Genomic DNA, 26,788 nt, shown 5'->3' on the forward strand with positions numbered 1-26,788 from the left:
TTTCTTCCTTCTCACTGGCCTCCATTCTGGGGAGCTGTTTCTTGTTTCTCCCCCTTAAGCCAATTCCTGGTCCTGTTGAGGGACAACAGAGGCTGTTGGGGGAGCCCTGGCCCCATCCTTGGCCCTACCTTTCCGGGAAGCTGTGCTTCCCCTTGCCACAGTGATGCTGTCATTAGAAAATGCATGGCTGGGGCACCTGGGCGGCTCAGTCAGTTGAGCATCCAACTTCAGCTCAAGTCATGATCTCACCTTTCATGAGTTCAAGCCCCACGTGGGGCTCACTGCTGTCAGCACAGAGCCCACTTCGGATCCTCTGTCCCCCTCTGTGCCCCTCCCCTGCTCATGCTCTCTCTCTCTCTCTCTCTCTCTCTCTCTCTCAAAAATAAATAAACCTGTAAAATAAGACAGAAAGAAACTGCATGGCTGAAGGAGCGAGTTAGATACAATCAGCACGCCTTGGGCCACCTTAGCAGTCCACTGAGGGGGACAGCCAAGGTGGCACTTGGGCCCTCTCTCAATCCATCTTCTTTGGGGGATCCGGGATGCTCTCAGACAGTGGAGTGAAGCCCAGCAGGAATCTGTGTCTCTCGTAGGCCTTGGTCTGCTTAAACATGGTGTCAGTCCCATGGAGGTGGTCCAGCACCCCCAGCACCCCGTAGCACTGGTTGAACCTGTTGGAGAGAGGAAGGTGCTGGAGGTCGGTGCGCTGACTTCCTTTTCATTTGCGTCAGCCTCACACACTTCTAGGCCCCCCTAACCCACAACCCTTCCCAACCATGCTGACCACCTACATCGGAATATTCCAGGGAGTTGCACACATCCTGGGGCCGCTCTGGACTGAAAATCTATGATCTGCCTTTGAAAAGCTCTCTATGTGAGTCCAATACTCAAGTCAACCTGTGGCAGAGCTTGGCTTGTCCAGGTAGGTTCAGGGACCACCTCCATCAGAATCCCCTGGAACACTCACTAAAATGCAGATTTCCAAGTCCTCCCCCCTGAAACACACACACACACACACACACTTTGATTCAGCATATTTGGAGTGGAACCCGAGAACCTGCATTTTATCAAAGTATCTCAGGTGATTATGGTGCTGGAGGTTTGTTGACCACACTTGAAAAAGCCTGGAGGCTTTCAGAGAGCACACAAGTCTCCTTGAACTGCATACAGGATTCTTATGCATACATGCATTGTTTTGACAGTGTCTGTAGCTTACGTTTGATATTCAAAGGGTCCAGGACCTAAATAGAGGTTAAAAACACACAGCTGCTGGAAGACCTGGTGTCAGAAGGAAAAGAGCAAGGAGGTCTAGGTCCAGCATGGTCATTATTTTCCCAACCTCCAGACCTCTCCCTTCACTAGCACCAGCACATTCCCCCCACCCCCAATGGAGCCTAACACGGGGTATGAACCCACAATCCTGAGATCAAGAGCTGAGCTGAGATCAAGAGTCAGACGCTTAACCGACTGAGCCACCCAGCCGCACCTAGCACTGGCACGTTTAAACTGAGACATCAGGGTCTCTACTAGAAGCCTCAGGGGTGAAGGTGAAGGCTATTGCCCAGGGACCCACAGTGGGGAAGGAGGCCTTACCTGAGATGGTGGTAGTCATGGAATTCAGGTGAAGGCAGGAAAGGTAGGTGGTAGCCACAGTGGGAAACAGTGGCGCAGATGAGGGCCAAGGAAAACCACACGGCAATGGAGGATAAGTGGGAGCCCATTAGGATGGGACCCAGTACCACTGGCAGCATGTTGGAGGCCTGTAAGGGTAGGGCTGTTTGAAGGTGGACCCAAGAGAGATGGAGGGGACCAGTTGTGTGTCTACGTTGCCCCAAGAGAGATGGAGGGGACCAGTTGTGTGTCTACTTTGCCCCAGGGTGTCACCCAGGGTGTCTACTTTGCCCCAGTCAAGACTTCCTTGACTCAGATCTGGAGAAGCTGAAAGAGTTGCAGAACCTTGATTTGCCCGCGTCATTTAGCTTTATAACTTTGGGACAAGTAATTAACTGTTTGAGATAAGTTATGTTGGGCATCTCACATAGCCTACCATAGGCCAGGCCAACAATAAATGGTAGCTGCTGAATGGGAAGAAGAGAGAAAGGGCCAATGTCTAATTCTCTGCAGGAGACCTTAGGGTAGGGGGTTGGGGCCCTCTGCCCTTTGCCTCTGGGGAGAGCAGAACTCTACTGACCACATGCTCAATAGGGTGGGTGTAGAAAGAGATCACGCCAATGGGAGCTGTCCACTCATGGTGTTTCTTATGGATTTTCTTGTACAATGTTGGGTGGTGAAGGAGCCTGGGAAAATAGTTAAGTTAATAATCTGCCAATCTCCCTTTTCCCTTTCCCACCAGGCCATGAGAAACCAAAGGTAGGAACTAGGAGTTCTACCTATCGAGCAAAGTTGCAAACACATTGGACTGGCACTCAGACCTGCCTTCGAGCTCTACCCCCACCTCTTATGCTGCATCATTTGGATTACTTTGCCTCTCCCTACCTCAGTTGCATCAGCCATGGTGGGGATGATGCCCACAAAGGATTCAAAAAGGAAATGAAAGTGCCCTGCTGCACACATGAATGCAGAAGGCTCTCTTCTGGACATTTCTCACTTGTTGCAACTTGTCAGTTGTGGCACAAAGAGATGTCTCCATGTTAACTAATAAGAAGCTTTTGAGGCCCGGTGGTGGTGGTCCTACATCTACAATTCTGAGGCCTCCATTTCCTCCCTTAAAAGTGAGCCCTAGGAGAGGGAGAAGCCAGTTGTGCTCCGGCAGGGCCCCACTCACCGGTGTGAGTAGTAGAATAGGACTTCGTTAATCAGAGTGAAGATAGCCAGCTCCAGAAGGAACCAGTGGAAGGTGGGTAGCTCTCGGCGGTAGGGGTCTCCCCGCACCTTGATGATGGGATAGAGGAAGATCACCATGGGGACAGATATTATGCACTGGTTGAAGAGAATTGTGCGCATAGACTGGCGTAGTTTCATGGTGTCCACCTGCATCAGGGAAGGAAGGAGGGAGATGGACAAGAGTGTGAGAAGTAGGTCTTTCCCTTCTAGAAAGTAGGCTGTACTGTGACCCGCTCACAGGAGGCCCTCACTCAGGGTGGATGCTAGGCATGATGTTTGGCCATAGCTGGCAGCCCCTGACTGCTGCCAAGGCCTGAGGTGGAACCATCTGGCAACACGCCTGCCTTTGGAAACTCCCTTCCCGGTAGCTGTCTGCTAGGCCTGAGCCTGCATTCTCCTCCCTGCAACTGTCACCGCTGTTCTCTGCATTTCTCTGGCCAGGCCCCACCTATTCCTGACAGGCACCTTAGGGCGCCTCTAGGGTGCTTGGAGAAGGCTGTCAGCTCTCAGGTTGATATTCTTATTCAGCCTCTGGGCCCCTCCTCATACAGGAAGGCTTGATCAGAATGCAGAGATCAAGGTCCTCTGCCTCCTTATGTGGCCCAGCCCCCTAGACAAGGCCCAGAGTGAAGCATTTGTGCAAGAATCAGTAACCCCCTGACCCTTGCCTTCTTCAGAGCACTGGGGCTCCCAGGAATAGCCCCATGACCACAGGTCACTTCTCAGGTCCTGAGGAGCTAGTGTCAGATTGGTCATAAGGGATTTCTCCCTGAGTTCTCTTTGTGAGCTGGAGGGGTTCCAGCTGCAAGGTAAAGCTGGGTTCAGAGTGATCCTCAGTCTTCAGGCCTTCCTCTTCCTCTAACTTTTGCAGGCACTGCATATATTGACTGACTGGAATCCACTCTCTATGCTTTCAGTTCCATCCCATGGTGAAACCAGGTCTGGCCAGCCTGGTTTGAGAGCACCATTAGACGAAGCCGTATACCTCTTCTGGAAACCTCGACCAAGAGGAGTGTGTCACATCTGTTTGCTCCTTCATTTATTTGACCGATACTTCTGAGCACCCTCTATGTCGCAGGCATGGGAAGGAAGCAATAGTCAAAACAAAGATTGCTTTCTTCATTGAGTTTATATTCCTGGCACCAGTAATTTTAAATAGAACGGTCAGGGTAAGCTTTGTGGAGATGGTGAGGTTTGAACAAAGAGATGAGGGAGGTGAGGGAAACAGATACCTGGGGAAGAGAGTCTTCAGGCCAAGGGAGCAGCTGGTGAAAAGGCTCTCAGGGACATTGCAGGTATACTTGTCTGGGGAGGAGCAAGCGAGTGAGGTGGGGAGAAGTAGGAGGTGAGGCCAAAATGGTGGGGAGGAGCCAGAGCAGATAGGGCCTTGCAGGTCATTGGGAAACTTTGATTTTTACTCCAAGGGAAATGGGGAGGGGGAGGCGGTCACTGTGAGAAGACAAGTGACAAGCTCTTACAGGAATCCTCTGGCTGCTGTATTGGGAACAGACTGTAAAGGAGCAAGAATAGACACAGGGAGACCAATGACAATTGCGGTAATATTGACAGAAGACAGTGATGGCTCAGACCAGGGTGGTGGCAGTGGAGGTAGTGAGAAGTGGTTGGATTCCGGAACTATTTTGGAAATAGAGCCAACATGGTTCCTGACAGATCGGATGTGGAGTATGAGGGAGAGAAAGTAGTTGAGGACCAACTAGAAATTGAGGCATTGCCATGAACTCAGACTGGGGAGGATGTGGGTAGCAGTCTTTGAGGGGTTGATCAGAAATTCTCCTGGGGACATGTTGGACTGGAGATGTCCGTTAGACATCCACGTAGAGATGTCAAAGAGGCATTTGGCAACTTGAGCCTGGAATTCAGAAGAGAGTTCCGGGCTAGAGACAGAAATGTGTGAGCTGTCGGCATATAGATTGTATTTAAAGTCATGACACTGGAACAGATAAGTGAGGGTATGAAGACAGAGACAGGGAGCAAGGCCCGAGCCCTGGGACACTCAGCAGTAGGAGGCTGGGGTGGGGAGGGGCAGGGGGAAGAGGAACCAGAAGGGCCGGAAAAGCCAGGTATGAGAAGATATAATAAGGATATAACTGGCCCACTAGTTCTGATGAGATAAGCCCACCTGCTGAGAGCTATTTAGGCGAAACAGTGCCGTGGTGGGGAAGGCCCCACCAGAGGAGGTTCAAAGAAGACGCAAGATGATAAAGGTTTGTGGCTATTTAAGAGATACAGGCTGAAGGATTTAGGGTGAAGTTTTGTAATGTCTGGAACTTACTTTCAGATGGTTAAGCTAAAAAGTATAGATGCATACATAGCTATATATTTTTACATAGAGATAAAGCAAATCCTGTAAAATATTTGGAATTGGTGGAGCTAGGCGGTGTGTAAATGAGTGATCATTGTACTGCTTTTTCAACTTCTGTGTCTATGCTTCCAGTTTTTTTCATGATTACAAAATGTCGGGGGTGGGGGGGGGGAGGAAAGCGGATGGAGAGGAACTGGAAACTATACAGACAACTCTTTCAAAGAGGCTGGTTGCCAAGGAGAGCAGAAATAGGAGTGGTATTGAGTCTGGAGGATGGGGGCAAGGGAGTTTGCTTTGGTTGGATCTTAAGATGGGAAAAATTACAGCATGTTTAATAATCCAGAGGGAAAGAGCCTAGGAGAGGGAGGGGGAAAGGGAAGAGAAAGGAGAAATTTCCTGAGGTAAACAAGAGGTAATAGGGTGTAGCACTCGGAGAGGGGAGGAAGGGGTTAGCAACGGAAGCAAAGAGAGTGCACCTGTTGTATCAGGTGGAAGGCGAAGCTGGAGTGGGGAAGTCTGTGGGATCTCTCTTCAGCTTGCCCCTGTTTACTTAGAGAAGTAGGAAGTCAGGGATGTGAGGAGGGAGGAGGAGCTTCGGACTGGCCATCCAGGAGAGTAGAGAGCAAGCAGGGGCGGGGAGCTGTGCCCCTGAGGTGGGAGCTCCGGACCTAGTCCGGTGAGACGACGCCCTGGCTCTGCTTCCTAGTGACGCTCTGACCTTGAGCTAGTCACTGCACCTTTCTGCGCCTCGGCTTCTGCAAAATGCAACCCGCCCTTCCCTGTGTGCCTCTCCGATCACTGTAGACGGTCACAATGAATGTCGTCATGGTAGGTAATACTCTTGACAGCTGATGTGGCCTCGTGGTTAAGAGTACGAGTTGGGTCAGAGAGCTTGAGCGTGAATCGTCTACCCATGTCCCACCTCAGAGCCTGTCTGATCATCTGACCCATGAAGGCTATTACAGTACTTGGCCTTGAAGACCTAAGCCTGTAGCCAATGGTGCCTGGCAAGGAGACTGCCATGGTCTGACAGATGAAGGGCTCTCGACAGCCAAGCACTGGCTTTGATAGGCTCCGGTCCATGCCTGCCACGCTGGATCCGGGGGAGGCCCCCGGCTGGCTGGCAGCTATTGTGTCCAGTGAGGGGGGTTGTAAGCCCAGCCAGCAGCCCTGGTTCAGGAAGGGGCTATTCCGAAAGCCTGGGTCCGGGGCACTATTTTTCTGCTTTCTGGAGGGCTGGGCTGGGGCAGAATGCCCTGAATGCTGAGATGAGCCACCCAGGCACCTGGACAGCTAATTAAAAGATAATTGTCTTCTCCGGGAAAGGAGCCAGAATGTGTTTTGGGTGGAAACTGGACAAAGAACCCGGGGTTTAAGAATCAGCTCCCCACTGCACAAGAAAAGGCTCTTGGAGGTTGTCAAAGCACCAAGGGGGTGACTGGGCTCCGGGCACAGTGGGGCTCATTTCCCATGGTGTGTAAGTCAAAGATGTGTGTACTGGTCTTCTCTCCCTTACCGGGCCAGGGGTTCCTCATAAGCAGAGTCCAGGCCTTGTTCACTGTGGATCTGCTACGCACCAGCAGTTAAATGACTGGGGAGAAGGACCTGCTTAAAATCCAGCCACTGCCCACACATTCAGAACCCTCTGTTCACAGTGGGCTAGCCACTGTCTCAGCAGCTGTGTCCCTCACTCATGACAGCTGTCATCCGCGCTTTCAGCCTCCAGCCACCACCATCCCTGCTTCGGGTGGCCGAGGTGGGGGGCTGCCTAACACCTCTGCACTCAGCCCAGTGCCAAGCTGACCCCATCATTTTGGTTCCCAAAATGCTGACGGCAGTGCTGTGGGGGCAGTGCAGGCAGGCACAGAGCTGGGGCTGGGAATCAGGAGACTGGAACATTCGTCCTGCCTGGCTGGCTCTGAGAAGTGGGGCAGATTACTTCCTCTCTCTAAGCTTCTCAGCTGGGGAAGCCTTGTGCACAATAACTTGGCTCACAGTGGCCATGCTCTCTCCTGGGCCTGCAATGAGAATTTTTTTTAAGTTTATTTATTTATTTTGAGAGAGAAAGAGAAGTGGGAAGGGCAGAGAGAGAAGGACAGAGAGAACCCTGAGCAGGCGCCACGCATGGTCAGCACAGAGCCCGATGTGGGGTTCGAACCCATGAACCGCGAGATCATGACCTGAGCCGAAACCAAGAGTCAGACCCTTAACCGACTGAGCCACCCAAGCATCCCTGCAGTGAGAATTTTCAGTGTGGCTTCAGCTCTTGCTTTCTGTGCTTTGACCAAGAGAAGCCACAGCAACACTTACTGGTTCATTCTGGCCAACTTGAATTCGGTAGCGGGAGATGAAGTTCGGTTTTCTGGCTGTGTCAGCCACCAGCAGAAGCCCGTTGAAGCTCCAGAAAAGCAGAGCAGGTACTAGGATGGTAGCTAAGGTTGGGAAGTAGAAGGCAACAATCAGAACAATTAAGGTTCTCACAGCACATGTATTAACCGAACACGAGCTTGATGGTGACGAAGGCTGCATTGTAGATAGTCCCTGACCAGGGAGGTCTTGAAGCTCCGGGCCATAGGGCCTACCTTTAGTCCTGGGGTGACCAACTAGCTGGGGGAACTCAGCCAGGTCACTTAAGGAGTGTCTCTATTGTCTTAGTTGTAAAATGGGGACAACAACCTTCTAGGTAGTTGAAGACAAAAAAAAAAAAAAAAAAAATTTGTTAAATATAAATAAAATTTATAATACATGTATAACCTATATAATACAATAATAAATAAATAAACTACAAATAAATTTAGGTTGACATCTGGGAGTCTGTGCCCACTGAACCCTTTATGAATTTGAAGGAAGGTAGAAACAGAGGGAGCTCCTGGTATGATTCAGTTCCCAATGAGCCACTGGACCAGGAGTCAGTTGGGAACCTAATCCCTATTAACCGAGCAGTGGGACTTCAGGAATCCAGTCTGCATTTCCCAAAGTGGAAAACTCATCTCTCAAGGCCCTCCTTGATTAAACAGCGTTCATACCTAAGTCTCTTGGAGAGCCATGGTCCAGACTAACGTGCCAACGGCTCTAAAAATCCCTGCAGTGGAGAAACCTATTTGACTTTGTTAAACTCAGCCTTTCCCAGTCTTTTTTTACCCTAGAACTTTTGTTTTCTCAGGCCACCTAAGAATAGGGTGGCCATGCATCCCTGTCTGCCCAGGATAGTTTCAGTTTACATCTAGCAGTCTAGCATAATTGTTAACAGTGCCTCATTTACTCTCACAGACGTCCCTATTTGGATGATAAATTGTATGGCCACCCCACCTATTCACATCCCACAGCACTGATGTTCTACAGGATACTTTCAAAAATGCTGATCAAGATTTAAAATTTAGATACGGGTTTTTTTTTGGATCCACATCCCACTTTCCTGGCAAAGTCATTCCAAGTATCTCTGATATCCAACTGTGAACAAACAAGCACTTTGTCCCCCCTGTTGGCAGTTATTGGAGTGACAGTACAATGTTACCTAACTCTTGTGCTATTAATGCTGCCCATGGTTTGCCTCTTCCTTCTAAATGTCCCAGGAGGCAAGGACATTTTACTTAACTCTATGCCTCTGTACCACTCCTCCAGTACCCTTCTTGCTGCCACCAGAAACCCAGTGCCTGTGGCAGGTGGGATCTGAGAAATATTTGGCCAGCACTGTGGGAAAATATGATTAACACAATGTCTTGGAGAGCAGTTTGACAGTATCAGGAGGTATTAAAAAAAAAAAGCGAGTGTAACAGAGACAGGAAAAAAGAAAAAAGGACACACATATATCCATACACACATCCTTTACCGCATTAAAAAAAAAAAATCGTGGGGCGCCTGGGTGGCTCAGTCGGTTAAGCGTCTGACTTCAGCTCAGGTTACGATCTCGCGGTCCATGAGTTCGAGCCCCGCGTCGGGCTCTGGGCTGATGGCTCAGAGCCTGGAGCCTGCTTCCGGTTCTGTGTCTCCCTCTCTCTCTGCCCCTCCCCCGTTCATGCTCTGTCTCTCTCTGTCTCAAAAATAAATAAAAAACCTTAAAAAAAAATTAAAAAAAAAATCCTAGTAGAACACTTAAGGAGCCTGAATGTCCATTTATAGGGAATGGACTAAATAGAAGAGTATCTGTATACAATGGATTAGATGAGGCAGCTTAAGATAATAAGTTGGTCTATACTAACTGACATGGAAAGATGTCCACAATCTATTCAATGAAAAAAAAAATGGTGTCTTAAAAGTTCAACCATATATCCAATATGTAAGACATTTATACTTACATATTAACTGTGGTTATTTCTTGGGTATGGGATTGGGTGAGTTTCATTTTCTTCATGCTTATTTGAATTGTCTGATTTTTATTTTTAACACTGAACATGTATTTACTTTTATTCTCAGAAATAACAAGCTTTCTTATTTTGGAAAAAAAATGTTAGGTCGGTAGTTGCCTAGTGGGCCATCCATCAGGGTGGCTGCCTGCTTGCGAATCCAAAAGCTCCTTGAGGGATATGGAATAAAAGCCCCAACAAGAGAAGATCTTGAACTTTCTTCCAGTTGTAACACTTAAAATTGCAAATACTTAACCTCCCTGGTATTTGCGTATCATTGGGGTGAAAGGTAGTTTTCCTATCACTGCAACAGAAATATATCAAATGTTTCACCACCACTTTCCCCATGTACGTTTGCAATCTGCATTGTTCTTTTCAATGACTGCATAAGATTGCATTGAACCTGTCATAGTTAATGTTTAGCCTGTTTTCAGAGTTCTTCCAGCTGGAAAAAAATTGTCAGGGATGTTTTATTTGTACTTTTGCTTTGTGACAACTGGCACTTTTTTAAATCTCCCCTTCTGGACTATGACATAGCTTTTGAAATGAGGGAAACATTTCATCTTAAATACCTCTATATCCTCCATATAAGTTTGGCACAGACTAACAGTAATATTATTTGAGTGAATGAATGCGTCATTGAGGACATTCACTATCGCAGACAATGCTGTTATAAATATCTATGTTGAAATGATACCTTTTCTTTGGCTGGTTGACCGCCATTCACACTGCCGGTAAATATTGATTAAGTGACCACATGCTGTCAAGCCCTGAGAGCTAGATTTCACTAGATACAAGGACATAGTCTCACAGGATATAGAGCAGCTCTCTGTGCTGTGGACCTGACATCCAGAAGCAGGATTATTACTCTAAACATGCATTCAGTTTTACACAAATCACTTCTTTTTTTATTTTTCTATTTTGGGAGGGGGAGATCTCAAGTTCTTTTCTTAGATGTCCTTAGGCATCCATTACAGATTGCCCACAAATTTAGCACTCTTTGGGATTAACACTGTCTTAAATTGTAAGTCTTTCATTCCTTGGAATAAAGAGCTGAGAAATCTCAAAATAGAGAAGAAAACAACAGAAAAAGAATTAAGCTATAATCATGTACCCAAGCCCTAAGCACTGGTGGTCTGGGAACCTCACCTATAATGTAGAGGATCCACTCCTTCCCTTCGAATGTAGACAGGAGCCTCTCCCATTGGGCTTGCTGAAAACAGCCAGAAGCATCCCAAAATCTCTGAAGTTGCCTTGGGAGAAAAATCATTCAGGTTTCTGGGTGAAGCTCCTTACTCCATGCTCTGCCTCCAGACCAGCAGCACCCTGCCCCCAGCTCCGGAATTAAAGCTGGTTGTGTAGACTTACCCTGAGACCGAGTTCGAGAAGGCCACAAGCAAGAGAAGGCCAGAGCCCAGGATGAAAGCCGTCCTCTTCATGGAGCCCCAGATGCGTTCCTCCTAGAGGAGGACAAGAAAAGTGTGAGGCCCCAGCAAGCCTCCTACCATCCCGGCAGAAGTCACAGCCCACAGTAGTGAGCTGCTACCCAGTCCTGGCAGGAATGATGTGGGATCAGGATCTCCACCACGTCAGCGTGGTGCATCGGCTGACCTTTTCCCAGCCTCTACGGGAGGTTCTTCCTGAGCAAGAGCTCTCAGGCTATATTTGGGTGTGTTTATAAAAATAACAACTCAAGGTTGGGGGAGGGAAGAGAACAAATCTGACCCCAGAGAAACTAGCGAACAGTTTTGTCACCCCGAGAGGGTCAGGTGAGCCTCCCGCAGTGGTAGGCTTTCATCACCAGTCCTTCTGTGGAACAGAAATGCCCATCACTTATCCGGTGGAATCACCCGGGAGCTTTTAAAAAATCCCAATGACCGGATTCCTCTGCAAGCTGATTTCCTAAGAGTCTCCAGGGTGAGACCTGGGCTTCTATGTTTCTGAAAGCTCCCTAACTAATTCCAGTAGGCAGGCAAGGCTGAGTCAGCCATCACAGAAAGATCTGCAGTCTGTGATGAGGGCATAGGGACTTCACTGTGTTCATGGGCCAGGCCTCTTTCCCCATCCCCATCACCCTCTTGCTTGTGAAGAAAAGAACGAACACATGTTTTGACTTTTAATAAGGCCTCTGTTTCTGGTGAGATTAGCCTGGGATGCCAGTGGGACAGGATAATGAGAAGTTCTAGGGGCAAAGAACAGACCCTTGGCAATCACTGGTCCCTTACCTATGCTCCTCCAAAAGTCTAAAGCAGAGACAGATCATTGCAAGCTTGATGGCCAAACAAGGTGCCAGATTTGGAGAGGGAAAAATACTGGCTGTCAGGTGTGTCACCAATTTCCATTGTACCATGGACAGAAATTACAAACGTCCTTTACATGTTCTATTCTAGATCTAAGCGCAGATGGAGTCTGGTTAAATTTCATGGGACAGAACTGGATGGTGGCCTACAGGTATATGCCTGAAGCTTATCTGCAGTTTGTGACTTGTACCACGTACACAGGGTCAGGGGGGTGCTGTTGGGGGAAGCCGATCCCATAGGGACACTACATTTTAATCCAGACTTTGGAGATCTGAAGGAGCAGCTTGTTTTGACTGACCCATTCACAGCAATCTGAACCTGCACTGGATTATTTATTCACAGCGTACCCCATCCCACTTCCAATCGGAAGACCAAGAAGAAGTAAATCATTTTCCACAGCTGGTGAAAAGTTTTTGAAGCGCTGGTGGTCCTCAGGGTCTTGAACTCTGGAAGTAAACTTTTCCCTCTCTCCTGGAGGGCTTGATGGGCAGGACCAATCAGAGGAACTTGTTCTTTTAAATAGGCCACTGAAAGGTCGCCCTCAAGCTTGCCAGACATTTAACTTGGACTTTGCCTTTATTCCTTTTTTAGTATTCAGAGGATCCTTTTCATGAACTTTTCCGGATTCACTAGGAATTTTTCATTTCAGTGTAATCAGATCAAGCTAAATGAAATTAAAAACCTCAATTTTAGGGTCACCTGGGTGGCTCAGTCAATTTAGCATCCGACTGGCTCAGGTCATGATCTCACAGTTCGTGGGTTCGAGCCCTGCGTCAGGCTCTGCACTGACAGCTCAGAGCCTGGAGCCTGCTTCAGATTCTGTGTGTCCTTCTCTCTCTGTCCCTTCCCCACTCCCACTCTGTCCCTATCTCTCTCAAAAGATAAATAAACATTAAAAAAATTTTGGGTGGGAATGCAAACTGGTGCAGCCGCTCTGGAAAACAGTGTGGAGGTTCCTCAAAAAATTAAAAATAGATCTACCCTATGACCCAGCAACAGCATTGCTATGAATTTACTAAGGGATACAGGAATGCTGATGCATAGGGGCACTTATACCCCAATGTTTACAGCAGCACTTTCAACAATAGCCAAATTATGGAAAGAGCCTAAATATCCATCAACTGACGAATGGACAAAGAAATTGTGGTTTATATACACAATGGAATACTACTTGGCAACGAGAAAGAATGAAATTCTGCCATTTGCAACAACGTGGATGGAACTGGAGGGTATTATGCTAAATGAAATAAGTCAGTCGGAGAAAGACAGGTACCATATGTTTTCACTCTTATGTGGATCCTGAGAAACTTAACAGAAGACCATGGGGGAGGGGAAGGGAAAAAAAAGTTAGAGAGGGAGGGAGCCAAACCATAAGAGACTCTTAAAAACTGAGAATAAACTGAGTGTTGATGGGGGGTGGGTGGGTGATGGGCATTAAGGAGGGCACCTGTTAGGATGAGCACTGGGTGTTGTATGGAAACCAATTTGCCAATAAATTTCATATTAAAAAAAATAAAACCTTAACTTCATGATAGGCTTAGCCATTTTTTTTTCAGTAGTTGTGGTGTTTTCTCTCTCTATGGCAGCCCAAGGGAACAGAATAGAAACAGCCCAAAGGGCTCTGTAAAGTGCAGAAGTTAGCTGGGGTCGAGAGCCGCTTCCCAGTCCCACTTTCTAGCCCCCAGTGGGCCTCTCCTGTCTCTGGAGCAGTTACAGAAAGGGGTGGTTTCAAAGGCCTGAGGCACGGGACATTCTTAGGGGCCAAGAGGGAATGGGAGCACAGCTAGCGGGCTTTTGGGCCACTCTCATGCGGTCCTGCTCCCTCTCACAGGCAAAGGGGCTACGGTTACATGGCAGCCTGAAGTCCAAGGGTTTCTGCTCAGCTACTGAAATGAGCACCACCACCACCAATGTGTCAGCTACCCCTAAACCTTGGGGGAGACCTCAGATATGCAGCACCTGCAGATATGGAAAGAGTCACGGGCTGCGTTCTCCCCAGCTTGGGGAAGTGGGGGTGGTGCTGGCATTTACCTGTTTGGGCTTCTCCTGTCGCATACTTCCGGCTTCTCCCTTCATCTGGAATAAGAAAGCACCCCGTGAGTTATGATGTCATGTTCACGTGCAACCAAGCAAGTACAGAATGAAGAAAGTCAAGGTGAATGGCTAGCCCTGATTTGAAAAAAGAAAATTAAGTTTATTTATTTATTTTGAGAGAGAGAGAGAGAGAGAGAGAGAGAAAGAGAATCCCAAGCAGGCCCCACACTGTCAGTGCAGAGCCCAACATGGGGCTTCCTCCCACGAACCATGAGATCGTGGCCTGAGCCGAAATCAAGAGTCAGAAGCTTAACTGACTGAGCCACCCGGGTGCCCCACCAGACGTGATTTTTAATGCTGGGTACTCATTAAAAGTCACCTGGGGAGTTAGAGAACCTCTGTCTGGGCTCCACCTCTGGAGACTGAGTTGGTGTGGGTATAGGTAACATGAATCACAGAGAGCAGGCAATGGGGGACTCGATCTGCGTGGAACTAGCTTTCCAAGAGATGGGCTGTGACTAATCCTTCTTTTGCATAGTTTCACTCCCAGCCTCAGCACAACCCTGTCTCACTCAGAATAGATCTTTCCTCCACATCTCCACAGTATCCTAACTGCCAATGGCCCACAGCCCCAAGGAGCCAGGATTGAAGCCAGGACTCTGCCTGGCTGGCTGGGACAGCTTACACAACCTCCGGAAGTCAGGTTACCACACACGTGGGCTGCAGTTTTAATGCCGACGAAAATTGAAGCATTTTGCAAACTGTAATAATGATTCAACGTCTCCAGGACACTAGGTTTGCCAGGAGCATTCAGACCAGAAACGAACTGTGTATTTATATATAGGAATTGTTAAGGCAGCCAGTCTTGAAATCTGATACCTTCCTCAAGGTCATGTCAGAGATGTGTCTATCACTTACTAGTTTTATGATCGTGGTCAAGATGTCCTCTCTGGGCCTCAGTTTCCTTAGCTGTGAAATGGGAATAAGAACAGGGTATCCCACTCATGTGATTTCTGCTGGGAAGCTGTAAGCGCCATGAGAACAGGCTCTCTGTGTAGCTTTCCATGGGCCTTCGCTGAGTAGGTGCTTAGCATATGTAGCGTGGATGAATCGAGCAGAGGGTCTGGTTCACTGGGCCAGTGTTTCCCTAGATGTATCTCAGGAACTCCTATGTCCGAGTCATCAGAGGTTTGCTGAAACCCAGATTTCCTGGCTACACTCTAAAGCAGGGTTTCTTAGTGTGGAGCCTGGGCACCTGCATTTTAGACTTGTTCCCGAGGTGATTCTTCTGAGGGACTTTGCTGCCAGCCCTGGCTAGGTATGCCATGTGCTGTGAGTTGGTCAGGATAATGGTAGGAGAGTGAGATAAAAACTGGCAGCAATCACCTGAGGTGTATGGGGCACAGGCTGGCCCCGGAAAACGTCTTCTCACTCACTCCTACTCCCATTCCCTCTTCTTGGCAGAAAACTGAAGCTGGAAGTTTTGACTGCTGCAGGACAGTACTTCCCTAAGTCTACCAACTGGGGGAGATATCACCAACATGATGAAATTCAACTCATGTTTAATCAACTAAGTAAGCACCATCCATTGGGTCCTGCTCTGAGCAAGGCCCCGCGGTGGTACTGAACTCTTTATATACTATGTTTTTTCCTATACATGCATACCTGTGATAAAGCTTTATTTACAAGTTCAGCACAGGAAGAGATCAACAACAACAATGATAAAAGTTATAACAATATACTGGAATAAAAGTTATGTGAATGTGAGTGATCTCTCTCTCTCTCTCTCTCTCTCTCTCATTCTTTCTCAAAATATCTAAGATCCTTCCGGACAGAAATCTTTTGTCCACGTTCATACTCCCCAGCATGGCAGCCGTGATCCAACTGCACCTGCCACAGACTTGCCTTTGCTCATGGTCACTACAGTTTGGTCTCAGGCAGCCACAGCATCAACGTTAGCCTTTATTCTCAAGAAATTGCTTGGTTTTCCTGATGGCTTGCATCTTTGGTATGTGTTCTTGCAACTACTGTGTGCCCTTCTGAATGCATTTCCTAATCTTGGCCTTTTCCAGTATTATCTTGGCATTCTGATGAAGTGTTTTTGTGATGAACTTAAAGCGTTTCTCCATATGTGAAACAATGCCATGACTTCTCTGGGAACGTGGCAGCCTGGACAGTGACTGGATTTGGCAGTCGGGGGTGGCTGGGGATTGCACTTGGCCTGAGTTGGCAGCCAGCTTGACTTTGTTGAGTGTCTTACCACCTGTTTTATTGTAAAGCTTTAATAATGACAAATGTGGTGCTAGCCTATCAGTAGGCAGACATATATAACAGGTTAGAAAGTCCAGAAACAGACCTAAATCTACATATGTGTATACACATATATATGGGAATTTAGTAGATGATAAAAAGAAGTCAATATAAATGGACTTTGAATTGAACAGATGCTGAACCTCCCCTATGATAAGAGAAGGGTGAACTGAAACTACGAGAGATTATTTCTCACCCATCGGCAGCGCAACAAACCAAAAGTTTGATCGCATGAGCTGCTAGTGAGGCTGATGGGACTTTGAAACTGTATTTGTTCTCTGTGTGTCAACTATACTCAAAATAAAAAATGTCTTTATTGATATGTAACTCACATACCATACAATTTACCCATTGAAAGTGTACATTCATGTGGCTTTTAGTATATATTCACAGAGTGGGGCATTCACCACCAGGACTGATGTTAGAACATTTTCATAGCCCACAGAAAAACCCTGCACCCTTCAGTCATCAATCTCCAGTCTCTCTCTCCTTCCACCCCCACCCCAGCCCTAGGCAACCATTAATCCACTTTCTGTCTCTATGGATTTGCCTATCCTGGGCTTTTTTCTATAAATGGAATCATACACTATGTGGCCCTTTATGACCGACTTCTTTTACTTGGCATGTTTTCAAGGTCCATCCAGGTGGTAGCATGTATCAGTATTTCTTTTTTTTTTTTTTTATTGCCAAGTAACATTCTATTACATGGAGAGATCGTATTTTGTTTACCCAATCATCTGTTGATGGACATTTGGGCTGTTGCCACTTCGTGGCTATTACGAATAATGCTGCTATAAACATTCAAGGACAAGCTATTGCATGGATGTATGTTTTTATTTCTCCCAGATATGTACCTAGGGGAAGAATTGCTGGATCATCTGGTGACTTTAACCTTTTTGGGACTATAAAGTGGTTGCACCACTTTACATTTCCAACAGCAACGTATGAGGGCTCTAATTTGTTTATGTCCTCACCAACACTGATTATGGTCCCTGCCAAATACTGTCATAACTATGACTGTATTTGTCATAACTATTTCTAGCTGAAGAGCGTTACAGGGCACCTGGCTGGCTCAGTCAGTAGAGCTCGCAACTCTTGATCTCAGGGCTGTGAGTTGGAGCCCCATGTTGGGCGTAGAGATTACTGCATACGTACATACATACATAATACATACATAAATAAGAGCATTACAGATCATCTGGTTCTGCCATGTGACGAGGGTGAAGAAACCTAGATAAAGGAGGCCAGGGGACTTCCCAGAGTTTGTAGAAGGCACAGCCAGGATCAGAGCCCGGCTTCCAATATCTTTAAGGATATTTTATTCTTTTGTGTTTGATTGTACTCAGTTTTATTATTCTGGATGCACGTTTACCAGCTATGTCCTTAGGAAATACTGCTTCCCTTTGACTCACACTTCTTATAGATTACTTAGGCTGGAGAAGGGAAGAGAGAACAGTGACCTATGAAGTGCCTTTAGGGGGTTAAGGAGTTAGGACAGCAGAAGGAGGTGAAATGTAAGCCGCTTGCCATCTCCAAGAGATGATGTTACGCAGCAGGGATGCAATTAGTTCCGAGGAAAGGTCTGTTGAGGAGAAAAACTGGGACATTGGATACCCAGTCAGTGAGACAGCCTCTGACATAAGAAAAGGCACCAGAGTGGGGCGCCTGGGTGGCTCAGTTGGATGAGCGTCTGACTTCGGCTCAGGTCATGATCTCGTGGTTGAGAGTTAGAGCCCCGAGTCGGGCTCTGTGCTGACAGCTCAGAACCTGGAGCCTGCTTCGGATTCGGTGTCTCCCTCTCTATCTGCCCCTCCCCCGCTCACATTCTGTCTGGCTCTCTCTCTCAAAAATAAACAAACGCTAAAAAAAAACCCAATAGCCAAATTATGGAGAGAGCCCAAATGTCCATCAACTGATGAATGGATTAAGAAGTATATGTATACACATGTATACATGTATACACATATATGTATATATACATACATATATACATATATATGTATATATACATACATATATACATATGTTCTACACCTGAAGCCGACTACATTGTATGTTAATTAACTGAGAAAAAAAAGAAGGATTCCGTTGACCTCTCCCTTCAATAACAAGTTTTCTCACTTGTCCTGTGCAATTCCTGTTGGCCCGATTCCGAGTTCGCTCCACATCCTCAATGTGGATAAGGGCCCATTCCAAGAAGCCACCCTCTGCCCAGTGATAAGATTCTTTGACGATCCAGGGTTATTTTTAATCTGGCAGTTTGCTGCCTGGAGTTCTGAAAAGCACAGATCTCTTAGCACGAGGAAGGAAGTGGTGCTAATACCATTTTGGGGCTAAGCATGTCAAGTGTCTTAATGATAAGGAACCAAATGTCAAAGGAAGCACCTTAAGCTGAGAAAGACTTGGGGATCTAAATGTCTGCAAACCGTTTGCAGACAGGTAGAACCTTCCTATCACCATGAATTTCCCTCTTCAGTTCTTGTGACAAAATGGGAAAGGTTCCATTGACCCTGTTGAGTTAACCATCCCTTTGGGGAAAGAAATGGAGGGACTGGGGTTTGTCTGTTAAGCTTTCAAAACTAACATACCAGGGGAACTTTGCTTACAAGTAAGAGTCTCACCATTATCTTTTCCAAGAGCTTGCAAAGCTAATTTGATCTTTAGAAGCTCATCCATTCCTTTCAGGAATTTTTATGAAGAATTTATTTTGTGCAAGGAACCCTGGACATGTAAAGATAAATGAGAAACTTTCAGTTTAGATACATAAACCCATCATTCCAAAGTCCATATGGAAAGTACTGGGCTAGAGGTCTGGACCTGAACTAAGTGAGTAGATCAGGAGATCTGACACACCTAAGAAATCTTAAGAGGAGGACAATGCCAAGGTTTTCTCTGTACTCTTAGACATATGGTCTCCAACCTCAAAACTGAATCTTTTCCTCTTATATTTCATTTTAGCTTATCCAAGGAATGCTGGGTTTTAGTCAGATCATACTTAAAAAGAAAATCAAGATAAATGTCACAAAAATAGACACAAAGATCAATGGAACAGAATAGAAAATTCAGAAATGAACCCACAGTTATACGTGGGTAATTAATCTTCAACAAAGCAGGAAAGAATATGCAATGGGAAAAAGACTGTCTCTCCAACAAATGGTGTTGGGAAAACTGGACAGCAACATGCAGAAGAATGAAACCGAACCGTTCTCTTTCACCATGCACACACATAAGCTTAAAATGGATTAAAGACCTAAGTGTGAGACCTGAAACCATGAGATTACTGCCTTTGCTTTCCTTGAAGAAAGTAATTTCTCAGACATTGGTTACAGCAACTTTTTTCTAGATAGGTCTCCTGAGGCCAGGGAAACAAACGCAAAAATAATTACTGGGACTACATCAAAATAAAAAGCTTTTGCACAGTGAAGCAAACAACCAAACTAAAAGGCAATGTATGGAATGGGAGAAGATATTTGCAACTGACATGTCTGATAAAGGGTTAGTATCCAAAAAATATAAAGAACTTCTAAAACTCAGTAGCCAAAAAATTAATGATCCAATTAAAAACGGGCAGAAGACATCAGCAGACACTTCTCCAAAGGCATACAGGTGGCCAACAGACACATGAAAAGATCCTCAACATCACTGATCATCAGGGAAGTGCAAATCAAAACTACAATGAGATAGCACCTCACACCTGTCAGAATGGCTAAAATCAATAACACAAGAAACAACAGGTGTTGGCGAGGATGTGGTGAAAGGGGAACCCTCACGTGTTGTTGGTGGGAACACAAACTGGTGCAGCCATTGTAGAAAACAGTATGGAGGTTCCTCAAAAAGTTAAAAATAGAACTACCCTATGATTCACCAATTGTACTACTAGGTATTTACCCAAAGAATACAAAAACACTAATTCAAAGGGATACATGCACCCCTATGTTTATAGCAGCATTATTTACAATAGCTAAATTATAGAAACAGGCCAAGTATCTGTTGATTGATGAATGGATAAAGAAGGTGTGAGAGGTGCCTGGGTGGCTCAGTCGGTTAAGTGTCCGACTTTGGCTTGGGTCATGATCTCACGGTTGGTGAATTCAAGCCCCGCATTGGGCTCTGTGCTGACAGCTCAGAGCCTGGAGCCTGCTTCGGATTCCGTGTCTCCCTCTCTCTCTGCCCCTCCCCCACTCACGCTCTGTCTCTCTCTCTCTCTCACACACACACACACTCAGAAATAAATAAAACATTAAAAATTAATTTAAAAAAGATATCTCTCTCTCTCTTTCTCTCTCTCTCTCTCTCTCTCTCTCTCTCTCACACACACACACACACACACACACACACACACACACACTGGAATATTATTCAGCCATAAAAAAGAATGAAATCTTGCCATTTACAATAACATGGATGGAGCTAGAGAATTTTATGCTAAGTGAAATAAGTCAGAAAAGGACAAATAGCACATATTTTCACCTATATGTGGAATTTAAAAAACAAAACAAGTGAGCAAAAGGGGAAAAAAAAGGGGGGGGAGCAAACCAAGAAACAGACTCTTAACTATAGAGAACAAACTGCTGGTTGCCAGAGGGTAGATGGGCAGGAGATGGGGGAGACAGATGATGGGGGCTGAGGAGGGCACTTGTGATGAGCACATGGACGTTTTGAATCACTATATAGTACACCTGACACTAATGTTACACTGTATATTAATTAACTGGAATTTAAATAAAAACTTAAAAAAATCAAGATAGATGTATGAATCTACCGCATGGATATCAAAACTGCCATTGGAAATATTCCCTACTCCATTATTTAGTTCTCCGAAAGAAGCAACATACTTCGTATGAGGATACAGATGATAAATTCCTACAAAGACATTAATGTACAGTTTTCCTCTTTGAAAGCGATGGTAAGTTTTTTTTGTAAAATGCAAACAAATTTTAGGCAATCCATTTTGGTCCCCTGATCTCTGCCTTTTTGCTTTGACTGCCAGTAAGCTCAGAGTTAAATTTCATATTCAATTACACTTTGGGATATTTTTTTTCTATCATATAATCCTGTATAAAAATGATGTATGTACAAAGATGTTCCGTGTGACAGTTTATAATGGCTAAAGATTAGAAACAAGTTAAATATCCATCAGTAGTGATTGGTGAAATAAACTATATAGAACGTCCAGTAGTGAAACATTTGTAGCCAGTAAACGATGTGTGGAACATACGCATGCGCGCGTGTGTGTGTGTGTGTGTGTGTGTGCTGTTAATGCAAGCACAGAATAATACACAGAATATTAGACTATTGCTGGAAGAATATCTAAGAAACCGGTTACAATCGTGGCTTCTGGTGAGGTGAACTGGGCGGCTAGGGGGACAGGGGAGGAGGAAGGGTATCTGTTTGCTACGTGCCTTTTGAATTCTGTGCCACAAGTTATATTTTACCTATTCAGAAAATTACAGAACTGTCCAAAAGTTTTAAATAAATTCAATGCCCATTCGTAGGAAACATTGTATTGAAGCTTTGTAGGGTAATTAGCTCTCCCTGTAATTAGCTCTCCACTTCTCTAAATCAGATTAATTTCAATTTCTGAAAGGCTTTGAGAAGTCTTTGTTTCCCCTGAAAGTGTATGCCAATTTTTCCGTGTGCATTTTCCAGGAGAGAAAGATTCATAGCTTTCGTTAGATTATTAAAGGTGACTATGATTAAGAACTAGTGCCCTGTTTCTTCTTCTTTCTCTGTCTCTGCCTCTTTCTTTTTTCTTTTCTTTTTCTTTTTTCTTTCTTTCTTTCTTTTTTTTTGCTAACAGCTTTACATGATCCCAAAGCAAAGCAAAGGCAATAAAGCAGCTGGTTCTTTTCTCTACAGATCACAATGCAAAACAGTATGAAAGGTATTTATTGAATGCCTGGTGGTTTCTAATCAGTTTTTACTTATTTGCAACCATTCTGTTGTATATATCCCTTATTGGAAGCTATCTCAAATTCCTTTGAGATGGAGACTGGGTATAAAGTATAAATAAACAGAACCAGATATTAAAATTAAAAACAAAAACTAAGAGAGCCTAGGGTGACTGTTCAGTGAGACCTTGACCCTGGGAGGAGGCAGCCCTGCTTGATTCCAAAAGGCAGAGTGCTGACGCCCAATGTATCCATGTTATGGAAACTGAGTGTGGCTGGCCTGAGTGATTAGGGGCTGATATATAAGCGGGACCTGGGAACCCTCTGCTCCAGGTAAACCTTCTGGCCAAAGGAAAGGTGACTGCTTACCTTCTGATGGTGGGAAAGCCCTTTTTGGCTGCAGGAATCACAGCATTTAACTGTTGACCTCTGATTTCACTAGAAGCAATGAAACATTTCCCAGCAGGCCATTTGTTCTTTGGCTAGGCTACTATGCCCACATGCTATCTCCCAAGATACTTGTCTAGGTGGTTGACCCTTCTACGCTACACAACCCCACATTCTGTTGACTATTTTATGCCAAAGCAGCTTGTCTTCTGTGTCTCTCTACACGCTAGCAGACATGTTTCCAGTTTTAAGTGGACACAGTCTGTCAGAAAGGTTCTAGGAGAGACCCCAAACATGGCAGGCCGATGTGTCTTCAACCAAAGACATTCCTTAACGTTGCTTGCCAATGGTCGTGCTCAAGTTAGAAATTCTGGCAAACAAAATCAACCACAATGATTACATATTTAATTCACTATCCTTCTACTTTAGAACAATGAATTGATTTCGCTTTAAAGGGAATTTGATATATATTGTGAGATTATCCAAATTAGATACTCTTAAAGTATGGTTCTTTTGAAAATAAGATGATTCTGACTAGGCAAGCTTCTTACTGCAGAATCTCCAGCCTAGGAAAGTGATAACAGTGAGGCTACAGCTGATGTTCATGACCTCCGAGAATCTGAGCAGAAGAATGGGAAAGGCAGAGATTGTTTAAGTTTTATCTGCTGCCTGATTCTTTCAGATTTTCTCTCAGATTCTAGGTCCCTGAATATTCTGCATGGTTGATGAGTGCTCCCATTTTCTAGGTATAAGATACAGCATCTTTATAGGACTGTGTACCGTTCGTTTGTAGACATCTTGTGAAATTGTTAGAATTATTTACTTTTAGAGGAGAAAAAAAGAAACAAGACCTCATTGATCACCTAATCTACCCCTTCTATTTTGTAAGCCAAGAAGATAGGCCTCTGTAGCAGAACTGGCTTGTTTCAAACTCCATACAGTTTCTGGAAAAATCCAGGCTTCCTGAGACTTTGCCGGACACTGCATGTGTGTCTGGAATAACACAGATTCTCCTGTGTGAGTGGGAAATGACACTGGGAGAGGGCTACGGACAGGACTAGAACTAGCCCATTACTTCGGCGGGGCTGTTCGTATTCTTGGGAAAAGCTGAGCAGTCTGCCTCCAGGACTGAGGACACTGACCGGAAATGTACTTACACAGCTTAAAGCCTCTGGTGAGGAAGATTCTAGGGAGCTGCTAAGAGCAATGTCTGTATGCAAGTGAGGATTTTCCAGATGAAAAGACATGCATTCAAGAAGATGAAATGCCTGAAGGAAAAGGTTAAGCTCCGAGCCAAAAAGACCGTGAATCTGGATTATTCTACAAGTGTTCCTCTCACTGCTTTTGCTTGCTGCAGGGGACTTGCACCCCTTGAGTGAACTGTTCCCACTTGATTGCGTGCCTGTGACAATGAGCTTGCCTTTGTTTACTGTGAGATCTGCAGCACCAAACAGATACTCAGGAAGTATTTGTTGAATAAATGAAAGAAGGGGAATTGAATAAAAAGCATTGTTTTTTGCCCTCGTAAGGTGTCTAACATTTGCTATTAAATACATCAGCCCCTTTTCCTTGTCCTTGTCCTAAGGCCTTTCCTTTCTTAAAAAAAAATTTTTTTTTAAGCTTATTTATTGAGAGAGAGAGAGAGAGCACTTGGGGAAGGGGCAGAGAGAGAGAAAGAAAATCCCGAGCAGGCTCCACACTGTCAGTGAGGAGTGGGGAACTCAGGAGCTGTGAGATCATGACCTGAGCCAAAATCAAGAGTTGGACACTTAACTGACTGAGGCACTCAGGCACCCCAACATTTCCTTTTCTAAGGCCAGAGGCTGATGCTTGGAGCATTCCTGTTTTACCAAACTGAATTGAATCTTGCTATTGCAACCAGAGAAATCTAGTTGGAATTGCACATAAAACTGAAGCAAACCACAGTCTATATCCTGTCTTGCTTGCCTGAAGCCCCAGAGGGCCTGTGTGAGCACCCTGAACACCACCCCCATCTACACACGCTGGCTGCACCCTCTCACCCAGTGAGGTTGGGAGAATCCTTCCAGAGGTACTGCCTAGCTGCTGGTAATTGTGAAGCTGTTGATAAATCCTTACTTAGGACGTTGCAACAAGACAACGTTGACGTTGACGTGGCTGCCCACTCCCAGCTCACACACATTTCTTGGCGCTTTACAGTTTTAAGACATTTAAAACGGGCTGCGTGCCTTCCAGGTGATCCTGGCAGGTTCGAGAAGCAATTTGATGGCAGTTGTGGGAGCTGTGTGAGAAGCAATTTGATGGCAGACTTCCCGTTGGATTTTTGCCCTTTCAAGTTCTGACTTGAGAGCTTCTCCTTTATTCACCTGGTTGTGAAGCCAAACCCAGTCCAATCTGACAGGCCTGCCTGTCAATTGCTAGAAAAACAAGACCACTGAGGAGGTGAATGGTACAAAGGCAGAGGATGCATACCTTAGAGGGAGGCTTGTAGGGACTCCGCCCTAAGAAAACATCCCAGGACATTGGTCGGAGGCAAACCTCACCTGTAGGGTAAGTGGAGAGGCCAGGGAGGCAGCAGAGGTGACCAGAACATTCTTTGCCTTTAAGTGAACTCCGATGCGTCCTGACCCTGGCAAACCGCTGCCCTCCCCAGCAGGTCCCACTCACCTGCGCAACGGGCCGATTCCCAGCTCCGCGGAGGTCACAGGTCAGGCTTTCCCTCTCTTGCCTTCAGCCCCTACATAAGCGGCTGCTGGCTGTCACTGCACCGCCCATCCTGGCAGCTCTTCGGTGATCGAGTTACGAAGCAGCCGACTGGCCCGGGCCAGGCACGTGACGAGAGAAAAAGTTTGGGTCTGTGTGGACTGGAGACAAAAACGCCCTTCTGGTTTTAGGACATCTCCTGAAAGCGGAGAGGAAATGCGCACTTCAAGTAGGAGCCTCCAAAAGCCCGTTCGGCCAAACTCTGGGCCTTTTAACCCCCTCTTTTTAAAAACTTCCTTCATCTTCCCTAGCTTAAGAAAATGTTGCTGTCCCGTAGGAGGCTGGTGCATTAAAAAATGTGGTTATCTATAAAAAAAAAAATCAAATCAAATCAGATTTTTAAAAATAGGGCGCCTGGCTGGCTCAGTTGATGGGAGGCTGCTACTCTAGATGTCTAGTGAGTTCCAGACCCACGTTGAGCATAGAGATTAATTTTAAAAAAATAATAAACTTAAGATGTGGGTATCCTATACTGTGGAAGGCAGAAAGTAGGCAATTCAGGTGGACAAAAAGGTTACATGGACCAGAAGATCTCATTTTTGCATTTTTATTGTTTCTGTTGCTGCTGAGGGCAGGCAAGGAGGAGAAATTCATCAACTATTATATCACTATATATTCTGGTGAATCTAGATGCAGGAAAGGTACTCCTGTAGAGGTTAAGTTTACATGTTGACTGAAACAGCTAACATTAGGATACGGGATCCATGACCTGAAATGGTGAGCTCTTTTGAAAAAGAACGGAGTTTTATTTTTAAATTTCTAAAAACTATTTTTGAATAGGCAATATGTGTACCTGATATAAAATACAAGAAGATCAAAGAGTGTCCATAGTAAAAAGTCTTTTTTCACTCTTTCCCAGTCCCTTAATTCTCCCAAGAGACACCTTCTGTGACCAGTGTTTTGCATATCCACCCAGAGCTTGTCTGTGTAAATATAAACATGTAAGTCTCCCCCTCTTCTTTAGAAACAGCACACTGTACATGCTTATTCTGCTCCTTGCTTTTTTCACTTAGCACGCAAACTTGGAGATTGTTATAGTTCCTTTAAGAACTACCACATTCTTTTTAATAGCTTCATGCTGTCCCATTACCCACATGTGTCATTATTTGGCCAAAGAAGGACTATATCTTAGTCATCTTTCCCTGCCTAATTCCTGGCACCATGTAAGGGCTCAGGAAACACGCAATTCTTGCTCACAAATTAATTAATTTTGTATAACTTATCCATGTTTTTCCTCCTCTCTCCTTTCAGAGGTAGCAGTATTTTTTTTTTTTTTAATACTCCAGATATTTCTATAACGTATAGATTTCCCTGCAGACCGAGTCTGCCTTCTGCACTGATCAAACCTTGCTACCTGATCCAATGCCCACCTTAATCTAGCTCCTTTCATATAACAGTACTCCCCACTACTTCCTACTTTTTTTTTTTAAGTTTATTGGAGGGAGAGAGAGAGTGAGCGCACAAGTGTGTGCATGTGTGTGTGCAAGTGGGGGAGGGGCAGGAAGCAGAGAGTGCTGAAGGGAGAGGATCCCAAGCAGGCTCCACACTTGAGTTCAGAGCCTGACGGGGAGCTCGATCCCACCAACCACAAGATCATGACCTGAGCCAAAATCC

The 26,788-nt window shown here is 45.5% G+C and overlaps 1 protein-coding gene across 1 annotated transcript; it reads right to left on the reverse strand.

The window, feature by feature from the left end:
• Positions 1-385: 385 nt before the first annotated feature.
• On the reverse strand, positions 386-25,191 carry FAXDC2 (fatty acid hydroxylase domain containing 2). Its single transcript, XM_019464500.2, has 9 exons — positions 25,079-25,191; positions 13,842-13,886; positions 10,879-10,970; positions 10,660-10,763; positions 7,478-7,599; positions 2,786-2,991; positions 2,192-2,297; positions 1,594-1,760; positions 386-671 (listed from the first exon to the last, which is right to left on the reverse strand). Exons 2-9 carry the CDS (start codon positions 13,884-13,886, stop codon positions 515-517), a joined length of 999 nt encoding a protein of 332 aa, XP_019320045.1. The 5' UTR covers positions 25,079-25,191; the 3' UTR covers positions 386-514.
• Positions 25,192-26,788: the final 1,597 nt, after the last annotated feature.

This window comes from Panthera pardus, unplaced genomic scaffold (assembly GCF_024362965.1).
Source record: "Panthera pardus isolate Hobbes unplaced genomic scaffold, ASM2436296v1 HiC_scaffold_2, whole genome shotgun sequence".
Classification (NCBI taxonomy): Eukaryota; Metazoa; Chordata; class Mammalia; order Carnivora; family Felidae; genus Panthera; species Panthera pardus.

Bases quoted from the DNA above. Each gene is read 5' to 3' on its own strand.
- FAXDC2 (XM_019464500.2), bottom strand. From the start codon at position 13,886: ATGAAGGGAGAAGCCGGAAGTATGCGACAGGAGAAGCCCAAACAG. The intron at 10,764-10,878 runs GTAAGTCTACAC...TTTTCTCCCAAG, and splicing joins TTCTCGAACTCGGTCTCAGG to GCAACTTCAGAGATTTTGGG. The intron at 7,600-10,659 runs GTGAGGTTCCCA...TCCCAACCTTAG, and splicing joins GTGGATCCTCTACATTATAG to CTACCATCCTAGTACCTGCT.